The sequence below is a fragment of the Taeniopygia guttata genome, chromosome 15, assembly GCF_048771995.1.
Source record: "Taeniopygia guttata chromosome 15, bTaeGut7.mat, whole genome shotgun sequence".
Classification (NCBI taxonomy): Eukaryota; Metazoa; Chordata; class Aves; order Passeriformes; family Estrildidae; genus Taeniopygia; species Taeniopygia guttata.
The window spans coordinates 3,512,954-3,537,527 of record NC_133040.1 but is presented as its reverse complement, the minus strand read 5'-3'; the positions used below and the strand labels follow the sequence as shown (position 1 = coordinate 3,537,527).

The 24,574-nt window shown below is 44.0% G+C and overlaps 1 protein-coding gene and 1 long non-coding RNA gene across 3 annotated transcripts; one reads left to right on the top strand and one right to left on the bottom strand.

Moving 5' to 3' along the window:
- Positions 1–264: 264 nt before the first annotated feature.
- LOC121470755 (uncharacterized) lies at positions 265–22,514 on the bottom strand. 2 transcript variants are annotated; one of them, XR_012058396.1, is made up of 4 exons: positions 22,154–22,514; positions 15,201–15,320; positions 8,464–8,496; positions 265–3,479 (listed from the first exon to the last, which is right to left on the bottom strand). It is a non-coding gene; the product is annotated as an uncharacterized lncRNA (long non-coding RNA). The 2 variants fall into 2 exon arrangements; XR_012058395.1 differs by lacking the exons at positions 265–3,479; positions 8,464–8,496 and adding an exon at positions 10,460–11,481.
- Positions 22,515–22,623: 109 nt separating this feature from the next.
- On the top strand, positions 22,624–24,248 carry COX6A1 (cytochrome c oxidase subunit 6A1). The gene is given in 3 exon segments (NM_001246257.2): positions 22,624–22,756; positions 23,060–23,199; positions 23,986–24,248. Coding segments are annotated over 3 exon segments (327 nt in total). The 5' UTR covers positions 22,624–22,650; the 3' UTR covers positions 24,067–24,248.
- The last annotated feature ends 326 nt before the right edge of the window (positions 24,249–24,574 follow it).

Here is a 24,574-nt window from a genome sequence, read left to right as displayed (position 1 = left end):
GCCAGTGTGAAAATAACTCTGTCATGCTGGAGGAGTTTGTCAACTTGTCTCACACCCAGTTCTGGGGATACGGTGTATGGAAAAGGCATCTCTCAACAGCCTATCATAAAAACAACCACAGGGCTGAGTACTGAAACTGGCCAAGGGATGTTTGCCCACAGTCCAAGGAGCTAATTTGAATCAGGCCGAGCTGTATGGACTCAATAATTAAGAAAGAATGTACATGAAGTCAGTATATTAAGGGGTGAGAATGCATTTCAGGTCTAGAGAATTAAACCATTGTAATCAGAGAAGAAAAAAATATGAAGTAAAATCCTTGCATAGACCTTGACTATTCCCTCGGCAGGACAAACCTGATGACTAGTTGTTGTTTACAACGATAAGGTCAGAGGAAAGGCCATTTCCTCTCAACAATTGTCAGAAAGGATTAAAACCTGCATACAGGCTCGCTTTGAACTAGCAGGTACTCCATTCCCCGATGGTATCAGGATCCATTCAGCGAGGTCTCCGGCAGCCTCCGGGGCATGTCTCCATAATGCCCCCATTGTGGAAGTATGCACAGCACCGCTTCCTGCAGTCACTCCATCTTTATGAAGCTTCACCCTTGTGGTCTGATACCCAGGGCAGGAAGCAATCCTGCAATCATTGTTTAATTAGTCATTTCCCAAGTCTGCCTCAGTTGAGAGTTGCTGCTGCTTGTCAGCTTCTGGAGAGGGAGGCGGGGAGACAGAATCACTACTAGATTGTGACAGAAGAGTTGCTGGCAGCGTTTAAAGCGCATTATAACGCAGCTCCACAGGCCACATTCTCCATTTCCATTTTTTTTTTTTCCAAGGAGAAGGATTTGAGCAGATGAAGAGGCCATTGCACCTTCTGCAAGTCAAGACAAAAACTGATTTATAACAAAACTGGCTTTACTTTTGTTGATTTGTTGTTATGGGCTGAGCTTTGGTTGGCTTGGTTTTGTTTTAGTTTATTTTTTCCTTGAGAAATAGCATCTTTGATACAAAGCACATACTTCAAGAGAGGTCTGTTACAGGAATTCCAGTTGCATACTTTCCTTTGTGGAAGTCAGTACTGAGCCTGAGAGGTTGGATACATGCAGACTCAGCGTTTCCAAGTGAGATCTCTGGAAGAGTAACTTCTTAACACACGGTCACCAATTTGAAAAGAATGAGAGTTACATAGTATCAAAATATTTGTTTCAATAATGAGTGTTTGTGTGTGAATGAATGCTAAAGAAAAAAAAATGTTTGTTGAAGCCCAACTGTTTTGAAAAACCTTACGATTTCTTTGTTTAACAAAATTAATGTGGCATTTAAATAATGTCAAAAAGGCCTATTTTGGCATTTTTGATGTACTGCACGTAGTTGAGGAAAGCGTTCCAAAATAAAAAAAAATATACAATTATATAAAAAGCTAGATTTTCTTTCAGTTTAAAGACACTTAAATCAGAGGAACTGCTCTGATCAAAAGAAGACAATGTTTCCAGAGTTTAATTTTGTAAGAAAGCTTGATCTAAAATGTGATACTCTCTAGAATGATTTTGAAATCTCAAAATTTCCAAGTAAAATGAGAACTTCTCTCTTTCTCTAGTTCCAGTTTCCTTTACTGCAATGAAATAAGTGGAAAAGTTGTGTATGCAAAAAATTTCCTTGTGATAGTAGGACAACCCTGCTTTTGATAAGTGTGTTGTGAAGCAGGAAAAAGCAAATCAGAAGAAGAAAACCCCCAGATTAGTGATCCCACTGAGAAATTTACATAAATTTCAAGAAGCTGGAATTCTCAGAAGACACTGGAAACTGACTCCAGTGGGGAGTAGAACTGGTGAGGGAATTATGAATTTTTATTGTTATCATATGAAAAGTTCCCACTTTCTCTGCAGATCTAGCATGTAACTTCTTTTAACCTTGTTCCAATCACATCCTGTAATATGCTGGATCAGTCTCTGTACAGGGCTAATGCACACAGCTTCCAGCAGCTCTGAGTGCAGGCAGAAAAGAAACCTGTTTGCTACAAAAAAATGGTGCAAGTATGTCTTTGGAAGTGTTTTTTTCCCCTCTTCTTCTTCCCACTAAGGATATACTAACCTTGGCAAAAAAATTGAGAAGATATGGGGATAAGACAATTTCATATGAGCATCCTGTCTCCTCAGCCACTCAAGGAGACAAGTGGCATCTTCTCCATGGTCCTTTCCTCTAATTCCATGACAGTTTCCCTTTTTGCAGTGATGTTTTTGGGACCACACTATGCCCCTCTCTAATGTGATCTCCCTCTTAAGCTGAGGTTTCTTGCAAAGTGCCACAGCACAATAAGAAAAATTATTGTTAGGACTGACACAGCTGAGAGAAGGGTGCACAAGAGAGCTGTGAGAGAGCCCAGGAACACCTGTGAGGTTATGGGCTCCATCCCTCACCTGGGGGAACAAAGGCCCAGCATCCAGCATTGCCATCGCACCAGCAGCTATCAATAAATTGCTCTTCTAAGAAAAGAACAGATGTGACAAAGATTGTTCCAGGGTCTGTAGCAGACCACAGCCAAAGCAGAAGAGTCTAAATGTGCTGGGCTGGGATGGCAAGGGAAGTCACAACTGAGTTCAATCTAGGGGGAATTATTCTTACACTCAATTCATCAATTTATGGGCAAGCAATTCCACAGGCAACATTGACTTGATTAAACAGAGCCATAATGACAGTGAGCGTAGGGAAGCATCCAGCCAAGTATGCAAACTAGCCTTCTCAGCCTAGAATAAAAGCTTTCCAACCAATAATTTCATGCTTTTATCTATATGATCATTAATACAGATACCAAACAATGCCAGCTCAACGTGGTGTCAAAGGCTCTGACAACCTCTAATTGATAATAAATAATTCAATTTCTGTCCCAGTCCAAAACTGCTGAATCTTGGGACATGTTCCAAATAAATGATTAAAAAGAACTTTGAATGTAATTATATCTAACACAATTGGGGATATTGCCCAGATGAAATTTACAGCAACTATTCAGAGCTACAAAATTTCAATGACACTGACAACTCCTCATGCCCACTAGAAAATGAAATGTTCTTTACCCAGGCAATGGCACAGAGTGCATTTTTTATCAACAGCTTTATGCCAGCAACTCATCCAGGCCAACAGTGCTTCCCACAGCAGTGCAGTCTTTCCCAAAAACACCAGAGAAAATTTGGGAACAGTGTTTTGACACAGCCAAATCTTCATTATTCTGTACAAGCAGAACTGGATCTTCTTTCTGATACAGCTGAGTTTACCCCTCTCTGGAGACTGCTTACATTACAATTAGCAGAAGTTTCTTAAGAAATTAACACTCTTAGTTCATGGAAGGAAACTAGGGCGAGGTGTTTTAGCAAGGAAAATTACTATCAGCACAGTCCTGAAGGGATGAATGCAGCATCTCTGAGGCACACTGATTGTTCTCAGTAATTCCCAGACTCCAAAGCCAGAAGGATCTTTGAACACTTACTGAAACACAGGACACATACTTACAGAAACATGCTTATATAACATTTGACTCCTATTTTTCTCTCATATGTATAAATCCTTGCTGAAATTTTACTTTCTGAATCTGTAAACAAGGGATGATATTCACTTTGAATTATTTAGATGCAAATTTTTTTGAATGCCGATTTTTAATTTTCTTAGGAGAAGAGTATATGTAAGTTATATAAAGTAAATTATAAAAAAGTGCATAAATATATATACACATGTAAGATACAAAAAGGAGAATGACTAACAGAATATTTAAATATCAGAAAAAAACAAGGATACTTTCCTTATTTAATTTCAGTTGCACACATGAACTAGACAAAGATCTCACATGTCTTCAGAGTCTTGTCAGGTGGTTGTTATTTTCTAAGATAATGGACCAGTGGAAACCAAGAACAAAATATTGTAATATCAGAAATCACTCTGGAAGTTGCTGAGAGAACTGAATTGAGCTCTCTGACCCTGTAACATTTTCACTGCCAGGTCACAGGTACAGAATGTTTGTTCACAAAGTAACTTTTAATACTCTGTGCTTAAGCCATATATCTTCTGATTGGAAAAGTGTTCCTAGCACTTTGTTATGAAAAGTTCATTAAAAGAGAGTTTGCAGCAGTTCATTCAGAAATTCCACATGGTCAAGTCCTTTTTGAAAACCCAGAAACCAGTGGCAATAACAGAAGATTCAAATTAATATTCTGATTTCTCATTGCACACCTGCAGGTTGGAAAGGGCATAGGATAATACAACAGCTGTGTGCTTCCTCTCTAGAGAAGCAGGCAACACATCCCTGCTGGCAGCTTTTTAGCAGAACAGAAGGGACAGCACAGGAAGACTCAATCTAACATCTCTAATGTTAACAGAATTTCTCTACTAAAAAGCCCATAAAAACAAAACAAGAAGGAAAAGCATTTCAGAGCTCCAAGAGGGGCTAGAAATGGGATAAGAGAGAAGTAGAAATACAGATGATGTATTCAAAAGATGTCATCACCTCTTTAATGTGTTTTGTCTTGTCAGCTGTTAACATCCTTAGCTGCTCCATTTGCAGTGGTACAGAAGATGGGCAAAGGCTGAGCTTGGAGCAGCAGCTGTACTCTGAGGGCTGGGTAACTGGATCCAGCCTTCTCAAGCAGACACAGGGAGAGTGCTGCTGAGGTGAACTCAGTTTAATAGGTTGCTACTTACAGGCTTAGACCGATTTACAGGTGTTTGCCCTGAAATATGACCACCTATGTCACCACTGCTAATCCTCTCCCCTTCTGAAATACTCCCACTTCAACAGATAGCTGTTTTTGGGGAAGAAAACCCACATATATACCAAAAAGCAACAGTGCTCTCTAAATGTCCTTCCACAGGCAGGGCAGCCTGACTATCACACGAGACAAGTTGTCTTTGGTGTACAGCACACCAAACCCTTGGTTGCCTCTGTCATGGAGGGTGTCAGCCACATGCAAGTGACAGTGATAACAGGGATGTCACAGGGAGAGCACACACAGACCTCGCATCCTCCTCCCTGGCAGCCTGGTAGAAAACCTCCTGTTGGCAATACAAAGCCTGGGAAGCATAGCTGGCTGCTCCCACTGTGTCCAGGGGAACAGTGTATTTTCATCTTTCTCTGCTGAACACTTCCCTTTTGCCTGCTCTCTCAGGCTTCTGACCTCTTTTCTACAACTGAGTTTCCATCCAGCCTGCAGCCCAGTTTTGGATCCTGACACACTGCTGGAGACATACTGTGAGAGATTCAATGGCCAGAGCACTGTGATGCTCTGGGCCTGGTGAATCAGTTCCTATTCCCTGCCCACACTGCTCCAGCACTGTGGTAATGATTTGCAGACATACATGCGGACAGGGTTCACAGTCTAAGTATACCAACACAAAATTATCTTGGGATTGAATGTAAGTTTACATAAGTAGATAACCCTTTTTTCCTTAAGTAATATATCATATAGGTACTGACTGTGTTGCATACATCTGTCTCTTAGCTAAGCTTAGAGACTGCTGGGTAGTTTCTAGGAATCTACCACTCACAGCTTCTAGGAGTTCAAGGCCATGCCAAGTCTCACATACTGAGCATAAGATCTGGTATCCTTGCTGCTGTTCTCAGCTCCATACCCACAGAACCTGCATTTTAGCTATCTTGAAGCATAGCAACACTCCCTCTCTGTCACTTTGGGATTTTAATGCGGCAGATATTTTGGTATTGCAGGGTATGCTGTGGGAGAGGTGCCCTGCAGGCATCACAGGTGAACCACAACCAAAACTGCTGTCAGAAGGAAAAGCCTGGTGTTGGGGACCCACTTGCCCATCATGTGGCCCAACACAGCTGCCAAGTGGGAGATACTCAGAGCCCAAACAATGCCAATCAGGATCTCAGTGTATCCCACAACTTAAAGAATCAGATCCATAGGCACAGGAGCCCAACTTTTTGCCCTGAAAACATCATCCAGAAAGCTGCTACAAATTTTCAGGGACTTTCTAAGCAGAAACCAAGCAGGAAGCCAAAATATACATGGATAAAGCTGGATGGAAGTCCACAGTGAATGTGAGTTTCATATCCAAACTAGCAGGGAAAATGGATATCTGTGCTGCTGTAAAACAGTCACACTGGAGCTCCAAGCACAGCAAAAACAATTCTGTCTGGGATTCCCCACTTTTTTCCAGTACTACAGCAAAAGCTGATGGTGATTATAAGTGGTGAGGGGGTAGGGATCCCATTCCCTGCAACAGGGACCCCTCACATGCTTCATCTCCATCTCTCCTATTTTTGGCCCTAGGAGTACCATAATATTTTGAGGTATCTAGGTGTGTGCCAAGAGACTGACATTGCCCTTCAGTTTCTGTGGATGCCACTGCTCTCCAAAAGTTTTCCTTGGTGTAGACAATCACATATGTGCTTATCTATCGTTTCCCAATGGCTTCCTCTTTCCATTCCAATACAGCTTTTTCCAATACATCCTGCTTCTGTTGTTCCTCTGCTATGTAAGCAGTTCTCTGTCTATTCTTGCTTTTTTTCCCCCTAGCTCTGCACAGCAGCCACTTACTAGTTACTCAGAATCCAAATAATTTAGGTCAAAAAGCTCAGTGAATCTGATGTGGTTTGTTTCACATAAAAAAGAGTGAAATTGAAAACCACCTTATTCTTCTCAACTGAAATACTGCATCCCTATTAATTCAGGTGTATAAATAACACTCTCTAATGCTGCATCAAGGGCTCTGCTGTGTGATTAAACCTGCCTCCCTGACCTGTAATTAGAAACTTTAGTTTTGAAAGGCAGTTTGCAGAGAGAAAAGGAGAAAGAAAAAGAGAAAGGAACTAGCTCTCAGACCCAACAATTTTGTTCTTAATAAATTATTCAGAGTTTTTGAAAGTTGAGCTGGATTTCCATCTGCTAGCATTAAAGACCCAAAGGGAAGAAGAACTGAAGGATTCTCACAGCACAACACAACAGCAGAGCATAGGGCTTGAAACCAAAGCCCAGCAGAGAAGTTCACTGTGTCCTCTGCCTGTCCCTGCTGCCTGTGCACACCTGGACTTCCAGAAGCTCTCAGAGTAATGCAGAGTGACCCTCCACCAAAGTCCCACTGAGCTAGTTATGTACAGTTTGGGATATAAGATTAGAAGAAAACCCCCAAATTTCATGAATGCTTTACAAATGTCAGTGCAATCAGGCAATGAACATGCAAAATAGTGATGGTGATGAGTACAGAAACAACATAAACACCAGATTGCATGGTCATACACCAGTAATATATAGCCTTTTCAAGACAAGTAAATTAAAGATGAATTATAAATGATTGAACTGATTTTTTGCTCCAGGGGCAGTCAGACAGTACAGACCATTTTACTGTTACAGATGCTAATCACTGTTAGTTGTAACCCTAAGGTACATCTGCTGTTTTAAGGTGAACTTCTCACTTGGAAGTGGGGAGATAGTAAATCCCTTTTTCTCCTGGAGTCATAGTAAAAAAACTACTATTCCTTCAGTCAAATGTTGACTCATTTTAACATTAAAAAAACCCCAAACCAACAAACTAAAAAACAAAACCAAAAAAAACCACCAAACATAACCCACAAATAAAACATTCCAATTTTTGCAAAGGATGTCAGTAAGCTTTCCTCTTTCCACAAACTGGGGATAGAACAAGCTTTTGAGCCCCGGATAACACAGGTGATGAACCAGCCCTGGGATGAGAGGTCTCTGGCCTTGGGTATTTGGCAGCTGTTTCCAGAGCTCTGCTTGACTTCAGATCAGAGAGATTTTGTGATGAATTCCTCCTCTGGTTACACCTATAATCTTTGTGTTGAGGGTGTGACTGACATCAGTTTCAGTCTTTTATGTTTTCAGGCTCAAATTTGCAAGGCCTCACACCAGGAGAATCAAGAGTTGGCTAATTTTCTGTATAACTGTTTTTCTCTAGAAACTTTACCAGGTTGATCCAAAGTTTCAGGGCAGCCCTATGAATTGAGACATCTGGTTTAAGGAGACTTAAGTGAGAGAAGGAAAACCTGAGTTTCACATCTCAATGACCCTTTGGTCAAAATACCAGACCTCACTGAATTCTCCAATACTTTATATCTTCTACTATGTTTTTTTAACATGCACAACTTTAACAAAAAGAACAGGCTAAATCTACCAAAATAATTGTCACTGGTAGAAATGTCTTCATTCCAGTTTGCCTAAGTTTGTAAATGTATAAGGTACAGAGCCATTGGAGACCACAGGCTTGGTACGACGAGGGTGTGGATCCATGAAACAAAAGAGTCCTTCAAATTCAATAAGAACAAGTTTAAGTAATCTTTTGTGTTTGCAGTGTGGTAGAGTCCAAGTTTATCACAGAGCTGCCAGAACATAAATCTGATACAAACTACTTTGGATTAAATAGCACAGCAGAAAGAGCTTTACTAGGGTACTGTGACAAGTTTTATGAACTTTTTAAAGAAACAGGACTTGGAAATACTCACTGTTGATTGTCTTGAGGGCTTGAACACTCAGCACTAAGAAGGGAAGAAGAAAAAAAGATAAGAAATTCAGAAAAAAGAGCAATACTTGAAACTCATATAAAGATACATTTGTTTTTCAACTGGAATTTTATGTCAGTTATACTTCAAGCTGAGTCCTGTGAATCCAGCATGCCCTGCCTTCCTTGGATGCAACCATGGGGTCTCCTCCTCCCGTTTTTACAAATGCACAGTGAGTAAGGTCTCTACCCTTGCCTTTGAGGGTCTCTTTCATCTTTTAACATTGGTATGCAGGTACATAAGCCAAAAGAGGTAAAGAATTAGGAATATATCAACTTCCAGGGACTATCTGTCTCTGCATGGTACCTTCAGGCACAGGGAGCGCCTGGTAGCTCCTGAGATGTACACTTCTGCACCAGCACAGAGGGGAACAGTTTCAGCTCTCTGCAGGGACCATCTTCAGGGTGAGTGACTTGTGTGGCTTTCCCTGGAGCTCTTTCCAGCCCTGGGCTCCACGTTGGCCTGCTTGAGTTACTAAGCAGTTTCTCTGGTTTCCAGCAAGTCATACATACCCAGAACCAGCCCACAAGGCTTGAAACCTCTTTCCCATCTGCTGCCATGGTCCCCCTCATTCCCCACAGCCATCAACAGAGTTGCTCAGGGTGAAGTGGCTGCCTGCCCTCTATTTCTCATTTCTTGTGGGCAGTTTATTATCTACATTCATTCCTTTGAAGATTTTGCTCTCCCATACTGGGATTTATACCATAAGCCTCACACCCCCCCCCTGTACATATGCCTCTTATGCCACCTTCTCAAGCTTCTCAGCTCCCCTGGCAATGTCTGGGGCACGTGCATGCCCTCGAGCAGATTGTGTACGTTTTGCTGTGATAGCAGTGGTTTCCTCTTCAGGAATCTCTTATTCTCTCTTACAATAGCATTTTAATGCCCCATCTACCTCCACTCCCTGAGTAAATGGGTTCTCTAAATGTCACTGTCAGTGTTCCTGTGCATGCTTACATTACTCCTCTAGCAGAGCACCCTTAACTCCCTCACATCTGGGTTTCTTTTTCCTTCTAACTTTGGATCTCGATTCTTCTTCAATTCTGCAGAGGTTGCTGCACAAGCCCTGTATTTATCTGGTGACAGATCTTTCTGTGTGCTCACATAACATTTCTAGAACAATAGACAGAGATGAGATAAAGGTATTGGTATGGGAGACCTATCACCCGGTTGCTTCACACCTTCAAGTGCAGTGGTACCTAAACCACTGCTGCTTCACAATTCTCCCTTTTTGATTTCCTAGTATTTCCACAAATTAGTGGCTTTCTCTCTCACAGTAATAAGAGAAAGTCACTGAAATTTTTGTAGTTGGTCAGATGAAGCATTTAGAAGTCATCCTATACCATGAAGTCAGAGAGAAACAATGACCAGATGAGCACACAGTCTCACAAGTTTTGCCTTAGTCATAGTCATAGTTTAGTCTTAGGCAAATCAAAGGGAAATTTTCATCAAACATTGAGCTGAATCATAGTGGAATAATGTTCAGTTGGTCCTGGGAAAAAGAGGGTTTATGCGAGGTTTTCTTGGTGACATCCCAAGTGATTTCCAAATTTCAGAATAAAATGAAAGATGGATCCAATGGTTTGTATTATTCCCAACCTCCAGGCTGAAATATAGTACTACACTGAAAAATAATGCTAAAAAAAAATTGTTCAGCATCTATTCAGTGACTCTGAAGAACACCTTCACTGCTCCTCAGTACAAATGCTTTTCTAGCTTTAAGAATGCAGAGAGGGTTCTAAAAATCAAGCTGGGTTTCTGAGCATCAGCAGAGATGCCATTTCTACACTGCAGCTTTGAAAATATGATTAAAGCCTGAAGCACAATGCTGTGCTCCATGGGACATATCTGACCCACACGCTGCCTTTTCAACTCTCTACATTTTCTAAATCATGTACATTATGAGTGAATAGGAAGAAAATGTGTAAACAAGAACAGAAAAGGTCATTGCAAGTTCATTAATTCTGATCACTTAATAAGCTGTAAATTGAAGTGCATGAATTCCATTCTCTTGAACACCAGGATAAATTTGAAGAATCTCTATTGACTTAATTTACACTGATATGCATTAGAATAGTTTCTGGCACATTCAGAATCAAAATAATTATTACAGCAACCTTCAGGACCAGAAGGCACCCAGCTCCCATTTAGTAACTAAATGAGGGACAGACTTACAAAAGCAAAGAATTTACCAATTAAAAAAAAAAATCTTAATTATTTTAAAGGTGGTGTAGAGGCACAAGCATGGAGGTTGTGAATTTTAGGGCTGCAGGACTGGCCCTAAGAAGCAGAGTGACACTTTGCACCTAACTAATGAGAACACTGTGCTGTGCAAAAGAGCTACTACTGTCCTCTGTGCCCGCTTCTCACAGAAGACATAGGTGAACTGTATACAAGGGGGCAGAACTGTTTGAATAACTTTGTCAAGCCAATAATCAGAGTGGTACTGATAGATTTCAGAGCTTTTTGCTTGCAGGTCCTCTCAGAGGTCATGAGGACTCCAGGAGGATAACTTCCTATGCTAAGACAAACATTGTTTTTGAATTCTTTACTCTGTGGTTAGAATGCTGTCCAAGAAATCTTACACTAGCTTTCTTGGAAAATAAAACAGTTGGCCACTTCTAGGGACTAAAAGGTATCCTCAGTATCTTTGTGAACACCTTAACTATCTAAAATGATGATAAAACCATCATGGTGGGAAAAACAAGCTGAGCAAAGTCTAAAAAAAGTTTCATATAAATCACTGGGGCTGCTCGGTTGCAATACCACGAAGTTTCCTCTGTCTTCTCCTGCTGGTGGTTTGTCTGCAAGAAAGTCCCAAGAAGGCAAGTCTAAAGCAATGCCCTTGAAACATGCCTGTGACTGCCTGGGAACGATCCAGCGACGTGTCCAGCGAGCTCCTCCTGCCGGCTGCTCTCCCGGCATCCGGGCTCGTGCAGATAGACCTGAATTTTCAGGTAGCTGAAGAGAGGCAAAGTTAAGGCCACACCTTCCTTATTGTCATAGCAATAATGTCTCTCATATCACTGCCCGTCCCCTCCAGGAGTCTCAGACACACGGAGGTGCTGTGGTCCATGCCAGGAACTGGGCAGAGCAGCAGCTGCAGAGGAGCCTGGGGAGCCAGAGAAGCAAAGGTGAGCAGGACTGGCAGGGGCCTTGGGTAAAGGGGTACACAGACACAGTGACCGAGCAAGAAGAGCACAGCAGGTCTGTTGACAGTGACCACACATAGCCAGGAGATCAGTGAGCCCACAGGGATGAAGTGCCAGGTCTGAAGCAAAGCCAGGAACTCAAGTCAGGATCAGCCACAGCCAGGTCCACAGTCAGGCACAAACAGCCTTACAGCCCAACACAAATGAGGACTGAGGACAAGGGCAGCTCTGTGCCATGGCTCCCAATGGAATTGGGGAGGCCCCAGCTGGCTTCTCCCAGCTCTTTGGCAGACAGCTCTTCTCACAGCACTCTGATCCCAGATTGCATTCCACTGTATCATGAACCATCTCAAACACAGGCAGCCAAACCTGTAGGACAGGGGTAGGAGGTTGCAGAATCAGCTGGTGCACTCAGGGCCCTGTCAGCACACTGCCCAGCACAGCCACGAGAGAACATAAAAATTATTCCAGGTGTTGACAAAGGAACCTGGGTACAGATATGCCCCAGAGATTAGCAGTGTGCAAGACAGACAACCCATACTTCAGCTGTTTCAGGGTCTAGGAAGGAATTACCTTTGCAGGGCACTGTATGTGTGCTTGTGTTTTACTAGTCTGTTGGGAAACCCTTCTTTCTAGGCCAAAATAAATCTGCCATTGAGATGTAATGGCAAAACCTTTTTAGTTTATAACTTAAACCAGAAAAAATACAAATGTAAACTAATCCTGGCTTCCCATAAAAAAAGCCACCCACGCCATATATTCCTCTGTGACATTTCAGTTGCTCAGCTCTTTGGTGAAACTATGTCCCAAAAGAAGAACATAGACAGGCCATACTGGTACCCCATTTCCTACTTCCCCACAGGTGACATCTGCCATGGCCCTGCACTGGCAGGTCTTGGAGGTATCTGCATCAGTCCAAACTCCCAACCCTGCCTGCATGGAGAGGTGAAACTTCCTGAGGCAACAAAACCCAAGTGGCAGATAACAACTGTCTTCAAAAAGGCAACTTCTTGAATCAATAAGGAAAGACTAACCCTTTAGAAAAGGGTGTCCGTGATTGTCTTATTGAGTTACACTGGGGAAAATCAAAGACAGACAGAGAGGGGAAGGGAAAAAACATGAGGTGAGCATCCCAAAAGTGTTCCCAGCTGCACTGACGCTGATACACTGCTCAGATAAAGCCAGTCTGCCCTGCAATGTTTACATGGATACAGCAGAGAGCAATGATCTACTGAAAAAAAGAACTTATTTTATCAATAATGATTTAAAAACCTTCCAAATTATGTAAAATATTTTGGAAAAAAGCCACATTTATGAAGAGAAATCCATAATTTTGCTGAGGTGGCCAGGGATATATTGTGTCTCATACATAGAGCACTGGAAGCATATAGGACTGTTACTAAATGTGGCTTCTCTGCCAAGTAATTGTATTCTTGTACTTTATATTTCCAGTGTGAAAACTCTAATGAAACATTTTAAACCAAAGCCGTTTCCTTGGAGCTGCCTTTGACCTTCTTTTCCTTCTCTCTCAGCCAAATCTCCCTGCCAGGATGAATTCAGACCTAATGTCTGCTCCTCCCACCAGGTTTTTGGATATGTGACAATATCCTAGTCACTGGGAGCTCTGCCTGCTGGTGTCCATTGTCTTGTGTCCAGTTTGGGAGAGGGCTTTTAAGGAAAAGCCCAGAATTAAATTTATGAAGAGTCCAATCATTTACAGGAATGACCAACCCTGTAGCTACTTTCTGCCAAAACCTTGTGAGTCCTTACTAACTAACAAGGCACTAGCATAGGAAAGGTTCAAGGTCTGAGAAAAAGCTTTTGAAAGTTTAAAAAACAAAATAAATAAACAAAAACAAATTTGAAATGAGGGTCCAATCAAAAAATACTACAAGCCTGTGCATCAGCTAGAGGTGTTGTTGTGGGACTGCCTACCAAGCTCCTGTTCAGAGCCTGTTACATTCCCGACAGGCACCAAAAAGGGGTTACACACAGCCTTGACAGAGCTGCTGGCAGTGCTCTGTGGAATGCATCTGTCCCAGCAGTTCGGTGACATGCACAGCACAGACATGCAGCCTGATCACAGCCACTGCTGAGTACAGCCAAGGCACTACACGATGACACTGAGGTCCCAGTGCAGTGACAGGACATAATGAAGGGTCCAAGAAAGGTGCTGCTCAGAATGGAAATGCCAGGTGCATTGCCCAAAGAGGAGGGGGTCTGTGGGACAGGGGACACAGACTGGCAGCCTGGTGTAGCAAAGTGCAGCTGATGTAAGGCCCTGGATAATTCACCAATGCTGTTGATGGTATGGTCAGAAACTACCCGAAGGAAACCACATTATATGCCTTATTTACAATCAGTCCAAATCTGTAGAAACATTATATGTATCATCTGTGTCTCACTTTGTGTGCTGTCATCTATACTGCCTGCCTATATAGTTTTGGTACATGAACAAATACATACCTTGGGAGAAAGTAAAACTGCTTTCTCTGCTAAATCTCTTGTAATCACACCAAAAAACAAAAAAAACTTTGCAGATATCTATCCAGTTCCCACATTAAATCAGTATGTTATTTGACAAACGTTTTCATTTAAAGACCAAGTACCTGCTAGGAATTCACAACTAGGCTTGAGTCCTTTGTCTACAAACTCTTAACTTTTCTTCTTCAGCCCCCTGTTCCCCCTTCCATCTCTGTCCTGCAATTTGCCAGCCTCCTTTATGTCTCAGTTATGTCTGCACAATGTGAGGCAGGCAGACCCATGTGCCCACAAACAGAAAAGCTCCTCCAGCTCACAATAACTCAGCAGGCTTCTGCGATTTTCAGAGCCTGCACTACTGTGTGCCCATATCTGCTGTCAAATTACTGCCTGGACACAGGCTCCACAGCTAACCTCAGCCTTACCCCAAACATGAAATTGTCTCTGAGACCTCAGGAACATTCATCTTGTCCTGCAGCTCTTCCCACATAAAGTGGTGTAAACCCAGCTGATGCTTCTAGGAAATAAAGAACAAGTTTACCCCTCCAAAGATGTGTTATGATTTTATGGCCCCTTCCTGCAACCTACCGAGAGTGGATGTGCTACATATCATACATTTAAAACACATCAACACAGATTTGAAGGGTGTACAGTTCTTCTGAGGTTTCTAAAGGAAAATAGAGATGAAAGCCATAAAAAACAACCCTTCACACACAGCAGAGTTTGAGAAGTAAAATTTTAACATAAGTTCACATTTCCCTTTAGTGTAAGTTCTGGCAGTCCCAAGACTGTTCTAACTTCTAGCTGCTTGTCATGGCTGTAACATCACAGCAGTGAGGGAAAACCCTGAGTACATTGACTCCAACCTTAGCTGCCTTCCCTTAAAACACTCATCTTGCCCTACTCTATTTGAAGCTGTGAAAAGACAGTGATAATAATAGGAAACTGCTCCTAGAGCTCCTACAAAGGAGACAGTTATTTTGGTGTCTTGCCTCATTGCAAATACCTGTACATAGGAGAGATGACATGCACAGATCACACACAAACCTGTAATCGAGGCAAGTCAGGATGTTATTGACTGTAATTGCTGTTGCCTGTCTCGACCTTCTCCTTGAGGTGTCTCCACCTCCCATTACAATGTCACAGCTAAAGGACTTCCTCCATGGTCTGCAAAGAAGCAAAACAGCAAATGGCAAGAGAGAACTGACATCATTTATATAACATTAAAATTAATTCTAAATCAACAATTCAGAGAAAGAACATTGCTTAAAAGTAGACTGAAAGAGATTTCACTGACAGACAATGTTAACAGTGATATTTTGTATATATAAAGCATCCTGTACGCCAAATCCTCAAGATGTTACCAAAAAAAAAACCAAACCAAAACAAACAAACAAAAAAAACCCACTACCTTTCTTCAGTGTTTTGCCGAAAAAGTGAAAAAGTGAGGCATAAGCATTCATAGGACTTTGCAGAGTAACTGAACATTTATAACCAGAATGAAGAACAGAATCCAGGGTTTTTAATCCATTAGTCAATTATGTGCATTATTTTAAAGCAGCCCTTGGATTTATTTATTTTAGTGTAGGTTGGGTAAAAAGGAGCACTAAAGCAGAAATATACATGTGTTCTACATCTTAAACTAAGACTTTCCTCCTGGAAAGGCAATAAGGATACCCTGCAGGCCAAGGTTTCTATGCAGCCATAAAACCTTCATCATCTGGAGTGTGCTGATAGCCAGGATAACCCCCAATCCATGTTCCATACCCGGTGCGTGCTGCAGGAGGGAAAGATAACAAAGCACTTTAATGGAGAGAGAACTCCATCAGGGAAGTCCTTTTGGGCCCCATTTCCATCAGGTCATAAAAGGAACAGCCTGGACCCACATGCTGGGCTCTACTAAGGCTGCTCCACGCTGCAGCTCTTCATTTGCAAAAGAAATGACTCATTCATTTCCCTCTGACCTCTGCAGATACTTCAGACTGCTGACCCCATCTGCTGATGGCTCCCACCACTAGAGCCAGCATCTTCAAACAGGTGCTCCCAGATAAACCCCTCCACCTTCCCAAGCAAGCTGAACTAAGACAGCTCCAAGATTCCTGAATCAAGGCTCCCAGGAGGCTATTTGTGCATGGGCTGGGAATGTTCAGCCCTCAATGCATTTATTTCCTGTTCAGAAAAGCAGAGGCCATAAATGAAAAGGATGTACAGATGAGAAGGTGTAAATTTTGTCAGGTGAAGTCAAAACATACCTTAACACAACATGTGAGTGTGAAGTGCACACTCACATACTTGTATGAGTATGCACTTGACAACACAGATTTCTTTGCTGCAACTACTGACAGCTACACTTTCTATTAGTGTGTGGTGGCCCAAGCAGGTTCCTGAAGTCCCTCTAGACAACTCAGTGACTTGTGACTGGGAATTCTCACCTCTGCAGTAGATTTCCAGACTCAGTTTCATGACCAGAGATGAAAGGTGACAATTCTACTTCAGCAGAGGAATCCCTGTGCTTGTATTGCATCCCAGGAAAAAGACACATCTCTTCAGACACACCCATTTACCTTGGCATTCACAGCCTTATTATCCAGAGTATCACAATACATATTGACTATTGACTTTTGTTCTTAACAGCCCTGTTCCAGAGAGATTACTCCATTCCACAGCTAAGGATACAAAGGCATTAGGTGGCTGAACTGGGAATTCAGTGCTGGTTTCAAGTTCAAATTCAGAGTCCTGCTCATTGGACTAATCTCTGGACAGCATTTTCCACTTGGCAGAGAAATTTCAGTTTTCAGGTCCGAGGATGGAGTCACAGATACATGTATCACCAACTAATATCTTTGTCAATAAAAGTAGCACAAAAATCAAGCAAGCTAGGTCAGCTCTTCCATTGGTCTCCAAAGAACAACCAATTATTAGAGTGAGCATAACCATTTTTAATAAGTCAGCTGTTTTGGAAGCCAAACTGTTTGTTCCGAGTGCCACACAGATAGCTCCTGCTACTGGCAGAAGAGGCCTGTGAATCAGAGCCCGAAGTCTGATGCAAGAGGAATTTGGGCGTCTCAAGCTGATTTCTCCAGCAGAGAACCCTGTTCGTTTGAGAAAGTCCCCTGCCTGCTTTCTCTCTGAGTAATTAAGAGTGAAATCCTCCTCTCGGTGACCCCAATGCTCTCAGCCTAGGCTGATTTACACATGAAAGGAACCCTCTGAGGGGCTTTCTCTCTTTCACATTCACAACCAGGCAGGACCTATAAATAAAACCTTTCTGAAAACAGGAGCTTTCAAAAAGGTCTGTGTATGTGCACAAACGTGTAAGAGAGAAAGGGAATGGCTGTGTGCACTGGAGGATGTGTGTTTGCATGCATATGTGAGGCGTGGGTGAGAAGAATGTGCATTCACACACCAGCCCTCATGCAAACAAGTGTGCTCAGAAAAGCATCTGCAGGGATGGGGAGCGTGCACAGGTGCTGGGGGCACTTACAGGAGCCAGAGGGCAGGTCCAGGCTGGTTTCCAGCTAGCACAATTCCAGGGGTTCACCCCAGACAGCTGAGTCATGATAGAGTTACACACGGAAAACGAGAGCAGATTCAGACCCAATTGTACATATGAGACCAAACTTGTGAAGCACTTTCCCTCCACAAAGCAATAAAGTAATTGTAGGACAAACACCAGTGGTTTACACTGCTTTGGCTTTGACGTGGGAGGTAACACAGAATCAGAACTCAGTTCCTACGGTTTTGACAGAAGATGAGATTTTTAAGCAGTCACATCTTTTCAGCTGTCCAGGAGAGTGAATCGTATTGCATTTTCCAGGGCTGTCATTGTTCAAAAGTAAATTTTAGTTTTCTGGAACATTAAACCCCTCAAAGTTTGAAAAATAAACGATTACACAGATGACCTGAAAATGAAGGTCAGAAAATCAAAAGGACTATGACTACTTTTACAGTAGTTATAAAAGAAAAAAAAAAATGCTTAGATATGCATCTGAATTGTCCCTCCCCCACTGTCCTGTTGATCCATGTGGCTAGGAAATCAGGCCAGGATATCTCCACTTCCATGAGGCCTATGGAGGACCTACAGAACTTCCAGGAAACTTGGCAGTTAGTGTGACCCTGCCCTAATACAAAACAGGTGACACGGAGCTTGGAGCCAAGCCAGGGCAGCCCACAGGGTTTCACAAAGCAGGTTCTGCTCTCTGGGTCTTTGCCCCTCTAAGAGGTGGCTTCTTAGGACCTGGCTACAACGTGGTATTTCAGAACTGCAAATTATTCTACTCCACTACTCCTGACCAGCTGAAACATTTGCTTTACCGAACCTGTGCCCGTGCCGTATGCTAATGCCAGTAATCGCGATGTAGGTGTGTTAGAACCACTGCAGCTGCTCCACTGCTTGAAAGACTCCAGGGTGTTAAGAGGGAGGCAGGAGAGGTGCTGCACCCTTCCGATTTCATCACTGCTAATTGCAACTCTTGGATCTCTTCCCCCGCCCCCAATTCTTATGCAAATATTTAGAAGAAGTAGGCAGAAAAAAAGGCACAAAACAGGAGATATAAAGAGTGCAAAGCCTCACAGGAGCGCACAAAGCACAAAATGTCTCTTCTGCATGTTCAAAAGACTCTTCCCCGCTCCTTGCGCTATGCGGGAGTGTGTGAGCAGGGATTCAGAGCTCCCCTCCCACTGAGCTCGCAGCTAAAGCCCTCCCCCAGTTCCCAGGGTCTTCAAATGAAGATTTGCATAGTAGTTCCAGATCATTCCCGAGGGAAGGGACAATGGCTCTCTCAAGGGCCTCTTCCCCCCAGCCCTCCCTCCCAAAGCTGATAAAGCCCTGGTGAAAAAGGGAACAAAGGATTTACAGATGTCAGAATATTGATTTCTGAGGTTCCAGGACTACAGGGAGAAGATGAAGAAAACTTTTGCCCCCAGAAACTTTCTTGAGTTTGAGGCACAGACGCTATCTCTGCAGCACGAACTCCGCGTTTGTTAAGACTGTATCTGATGGAGGCAATATTGCTATTCGAGAGGGATGAGCAGGGCCCTGAAAACGCGAAAATCCACGGGGATGAGGTTACAGCCTGCAGTTCCCAAGAGCGCATTTGTTGTTGCCAGACCTGATGAACGGAGGCACTTGCAGCGAAAGCAGCTTGCCACCAGGCGGGCCGGGCCGGCATTGCTGCGGCCGCCGGCGGTACCTCCCTCCAGCGCATCGCGACTCTCGCTGGTGTCCTGCCCTGTGTGCCGCGCACCGCTGCACCTGGGAAAAGTAACTGAAAGGAAGGTGAAAGTCTTCGCGTGGCCTTTGATTCGAATCAGAGTGGAATGGAGGTTCTCAAAACTCACTCAACTCGGCCATTTCCCGAAAGCCAAAGCTTTCTGCTCCCACATTTCTGTGCACAGTCCATGTAAACCAGAGCTTGCTTTTTGCACTACAAACATTTCTTTTCACTGTAGTGCATCAACTCTACTGAGCTCCCTGCAATCGTTCAAAATGTGCTAAACAGAACAGCGACACCATCCAAAGTGTCACATATTACTGCTGCCTGCCCAGCAGGACACTGGTACTGGGCAGCCAAGTGAGCTAACAGGAGTTCTGCCTGACCTCCACCTGTCCCACCGCTACTCTGAAACAGCTTTCGCTCCGTGAATGGCTACTACACTTTATATACATACATACATATATATACATATTTAATATATTTCCCCCCGTCCCTTTTCAGAGCTAACTCCGTAGCATTTCTGCACTCAGAAGGTTCCTGGGATGCTGGATCTTTTGTAAAAATGTACCTGATGAAAATTCCTCAGAATGTTGGATTTAGGCCTGGATTTTTAAAGGTGATAAGGTATTTTCTAAATCAAGCTCTAGGCTCTCAGATAGGTCAGCTGGGGGAAAACCCCACCTGAAACCCTTTCTGCAAGGCACAGCAGTGAGTACGAGAGGGGTTTGCTGTGCCATGGGTCAATAATTCAGACAGAGCTGCAGAGCCAGAGCTGACTGTTCCCTCATTTCCCACACACCTTTGTAAAAACACGTGCTGTCAGGAGGACTGCAATCATCACAGTGATAATAACCATCACATATTGTAGAGTTAAACACATTTCATACAGCTACATCAAAACATTATTCACAATACTCTTAAAATATCTAGGTTTCTTTCAATACCTGCCTGTCTTCTCTCAGCTAAAAGAAATTATTCTTATGGAATATTTTGTGTCTCCTAGCAGTCACTCCTAATTTACATTTAAAGATGTGAATCAGACCCACTAGACTCCTGATACACCTCATACAGAGATTAATCACAGCTGTTGGGATGATGAAGACTAAGACAGACCCATTTTACATCAGTGTAACTCAGACTGTAATGTACCACACTCAGGTTCAGGACAGACTTAAACCCCATTTTCAGTTGCTCTCCACGAGCCCCTTAGAGCTGCATGGGTGAGCTCCTGGGGCAGCTGTGGTAAGAGGTGCCACTACTGCCTTCTCCAAAGGGCATTTTCCAGACTGTCAGAGGAGTAAAGGTGTCAGGGAGAACTTGGGAGAAGCAAACCTTGGCTGCTCTCACCTCCTGCTTAACACTTGCATGTTGTGTTTTGAGGCTGCTGCAGCAGCAGCAGAGCTCACAAACCTATTTTACTTTAGAGAGAATTTTTCCTCATCCTAGACAGATGTTTGCTTATTTTGCTGGTTCTTTGTTTTCTCTTGCTTGTAAACATTACTGTCTGTTGCTTACTTAAAGTTTTTTTTGCTACAAACAAGAGTAGTTTCATTTATATGGCTCCTGCTACAAATTTGCTTTAGGATACAAAACTTAGTTCCATCACTGAAATGTTGTACCAAATGATTTTCAGATCTTCTGTTTTCCCCAAAAATCCACATGCAAATTCATTTTAAATTAAAAGACTGATATGTTAGACATCTCATAAGCCTGAATCCAAAGGATGAGGGTGTGGAAAGGCAAAATCTACCTCCAGTGTAGATTTAGAAAAGCAGGTGTGTGTGCACGTGGCAAGCCCCAGTGGTTTGAGGGCTGCTTTGTACAAAATGCATCGTGTCCGTGATGACAGAACACTTGTGCAGGTACACACAGTACCTGGGAATAACTTCTTTCAGTATGGAAGCAAAGCTGTCCTTAAAACTTTATTCAATAAAATAATGCAAAAGCAAAGTACTGGAAAAGGTAATTGTAGTTTAAAAAAGTCAGAGAAGAACAAAGACACCAAAGCACTCTTAACAGTTTACAGTGCCCAGATAAAGTAAAGAACTGAGCAATATTTTTATGCCAAGGTGTGTTTCACAACAGCTTTCCAAGGTTCTGGCCATCTTACAATTCTTTTACACCACACAGTAAATTGGACACAAGCCCTGATCTAAGAGAAAATGGGTAATGAAATCCTGTTCCCCAGCAGCTAACACATGTCCCCACCATCTTACAGCCATGCCACGCTGCATGCCTTGATCTTGGCAACAGGTAAGTGACCAATTCTATGGGACCAAGGTGTGCACATGACCAACCAACCTCCTCCTTCCAACAGCAACCTTCTTTGGAGTAAAACACAATTCCTTCATCTCATTCCTCTCAGACCAGCCCGTACCATCGCCCTTCCCAAAAGCTCAATTTCTGTGCTTTGTTACTGTTACAGTCTCTATATACACCATGGGAATCCTCTCATTCTGCTGTGCAGTTTTAAGTGCTGAAAAATGTACTGTCCACCTATACAGCTTCTGCCAAAAGTCAAACAGCCAGGCCCCAATAAAGAACTAAAAGAGAATCTAGATATTTGTACATTTTTTCCCCCCTAGAGATCTTGTGTTCATTCAAGTGATGTTATCATTTCAGGAGAATCATCCCAGGAATCCATGTAATTAAAAACACTTTAGTGGTAACAGAACGGCACCATTTGAGCCTTCTGATCCCCTCATGCCTGGGACGTTGCCAGCACTCTCCCTGAACCCACAGCCCGAGGATTTTTCACTCCCTGAACTACTTATCGCTCTCTACCTGACAGGAGCATGTGGGCAGGTGAGGATCGGCCTCTTCTCCCTGGCAATAGCAACAGGACAGGAGGAAACGGCCTCCAGCTGCACCAGAGGAGGTTAAGGTTGGACATCAGGCATAACTTCTCCACATAAAGTATGATCGGACACACTGAAATGGGCTGCTCAGGGAGGTGACGGAATGGTGACTGGAGGGAAGACTGGACAGGGCACTGGGTGCCATGGTGTGAGTGACACGGTGATGTTCGGTCACAGGACGGAGACGATTCTGTCCGAGGTGCCCTCCAAGCTAAGCGAGTCGGTGTCTGACACCGCCCCAGGACGAGAGCCCCAGCCGAGCCCGCTCCGCCCTCAGCACCAAGATGGCGCCGGCCGCCCTCAGGCCGCACCGCGTGACGTCACACGGCCCCGCCCCGCGCGCAGGCGGAGCCGCTCAAGGTCAGCGCGGCCGCGGCTCCGGCTCCGGTTCCGGTTCCGGTCCCGGTGTGCGGACGGGAGGACATGGCGGCCCTCGGACGGGTGTCCCGCCTGCTGCTCGGCGCCGCCGCCCCGCGCTCCCTGCCGGCGCGCGGCATGGCGGCGGCCGCGGCACACGAGGAGGGCGGAGGTAACGGGGTTCTGCGGGGCGAGGGCGGAGCCGGGGCCCGCGGATGGCGCAGTGCTGCCCTTGACACCCGGTGCCCTTCGCTGCGGGAACGGAGCATGGCAGGCGCTCGGTATGAGCCCCCGCCGGGGTTTGATCGTGAACCCGGATCCCTGTTACAGACGGGGAGGGAGCCGCGTTCGAGGAGGGACGTGGGTTTATTAGCGCCGTGCTAATTGTGTGCCAGGCGCGGTCGGGTCAGTAACGCTGATGCGGCCGCGCTGCTGTTCTGATCTCTGATCGCTGTCCCGCTGTCCCGCTGCCCAGCCCGCATGTGGAAGACTCTGACCTTCCTGGTGGCGCTGCCCGGCGTGGCCGTGTGCATGCTGAACTGCTACCTGAAGGCACAGCACCATCACGAGCGGCCCGAGTTCGTGCCCTACTCCCACCTCCGCATCAGGACCAAGGTACTTCTGCCCGCGGGCTTTCGCTGCCCTCTGCTCCTCCGCGGCTGCAGAGCTTCCTCTGAGATTGCCATTTTCCTTTTTCGACTGCTACGTGAGCTGGCTGTGATAGCAACTCGTGGCTGTTTCTGCGGCAGTAAGAGTTTGTCACAGCTCTGATGAAGTACCCGTGATCCTCCTAATGTCTTGCTGAAAAATGTTTCAGTCCTAGAGCTGCTGTACTTAAAGTAACACAGATCTAAAAGTTAGCAGTGGAGATCCCAAGTACTCAAATTGGGGTCCTCATAATACAGCACAGTGGATGTTTAAGTAAGAGTGAGGATTGTGCTGTTCAGAGACTCTGGCTCCCAGCTAAGGGAGAGAGTTTTCCAGCTCCTACATCCTGGGAGCCAGCTTGTTTAATTCACCAGCCTGTCGAGCTGTGTGATCATAGAATCATTTAGGTTAGAAAAGTCTTCTGAGATGGAGCCCTACCTTTGACTCATCTCCACCCTGTGGCCCAGTGATGGCACTAAGTGCTACATCTAGTCTATACCCAAACACCTCCAGGGATGGTGACCCCAGTAGCCTGGGCAATTTGTCCCAACGTTTAGCAACCCTTTTCGTGAAGAAATTCCTCCTGATGTCCAGCCTGAACCTTCTGTGGCACAGCTTGAGGGTATTTCCTCATAGCCTGTCACCAATTGCCTGGGAGAATTGATGTTTGAGTCTGTACTGTTTTTGGTTTCAGGTGCTTGTAGGGATTGTTCAGGAGCTGCCACTGGCTTATTTTCTTTCTTCTTTCAACAGCGTTTCCCCTGGGGTGATGGGAATAAAACTCTGTTTCACAACCCCCACGTTAACGCTCTCCCAACCGGTTATGAAGATTAAAACCAAGATCCTGACGACAGCCAGAACTTTGGCTCTCCCCATATTGAACCAGAATGCTGAGTGGGAACCATCATTTCTGGGGTCATAGTTACAGAAACTGTTTCTTCTGAGATGAAGCTGAGTGGTATTGTGGCGCCCATGTGCACTTGTGATGGGGCCCTTTAAATAAACAACTCTGAACATGAATTTGGGATTTGACTTGTCTACCTGAATCCTTAGGAGTTTTTTAGTTGTGTTGGCATAAAGCATTAAGGTTACTCACAGGACAGAGTGCATGAGCAAAGGGGTTTGACTGCCTGAATGGTAACACATGTTCCTGTGTCTGTAACAAACAACACGAATGCATTTGGCACAGGACATGAATCAATTTCATATTCTTTGTGTCTGGTTTAACTGATGACTCTAAACTCACGGCCAGAACAACATATACGTAGATTAAAATTCAATATATACTGAAGCACATTCTCCATTATCAGCTTTTGCAATATTTATTAACAGTCATGAAGGT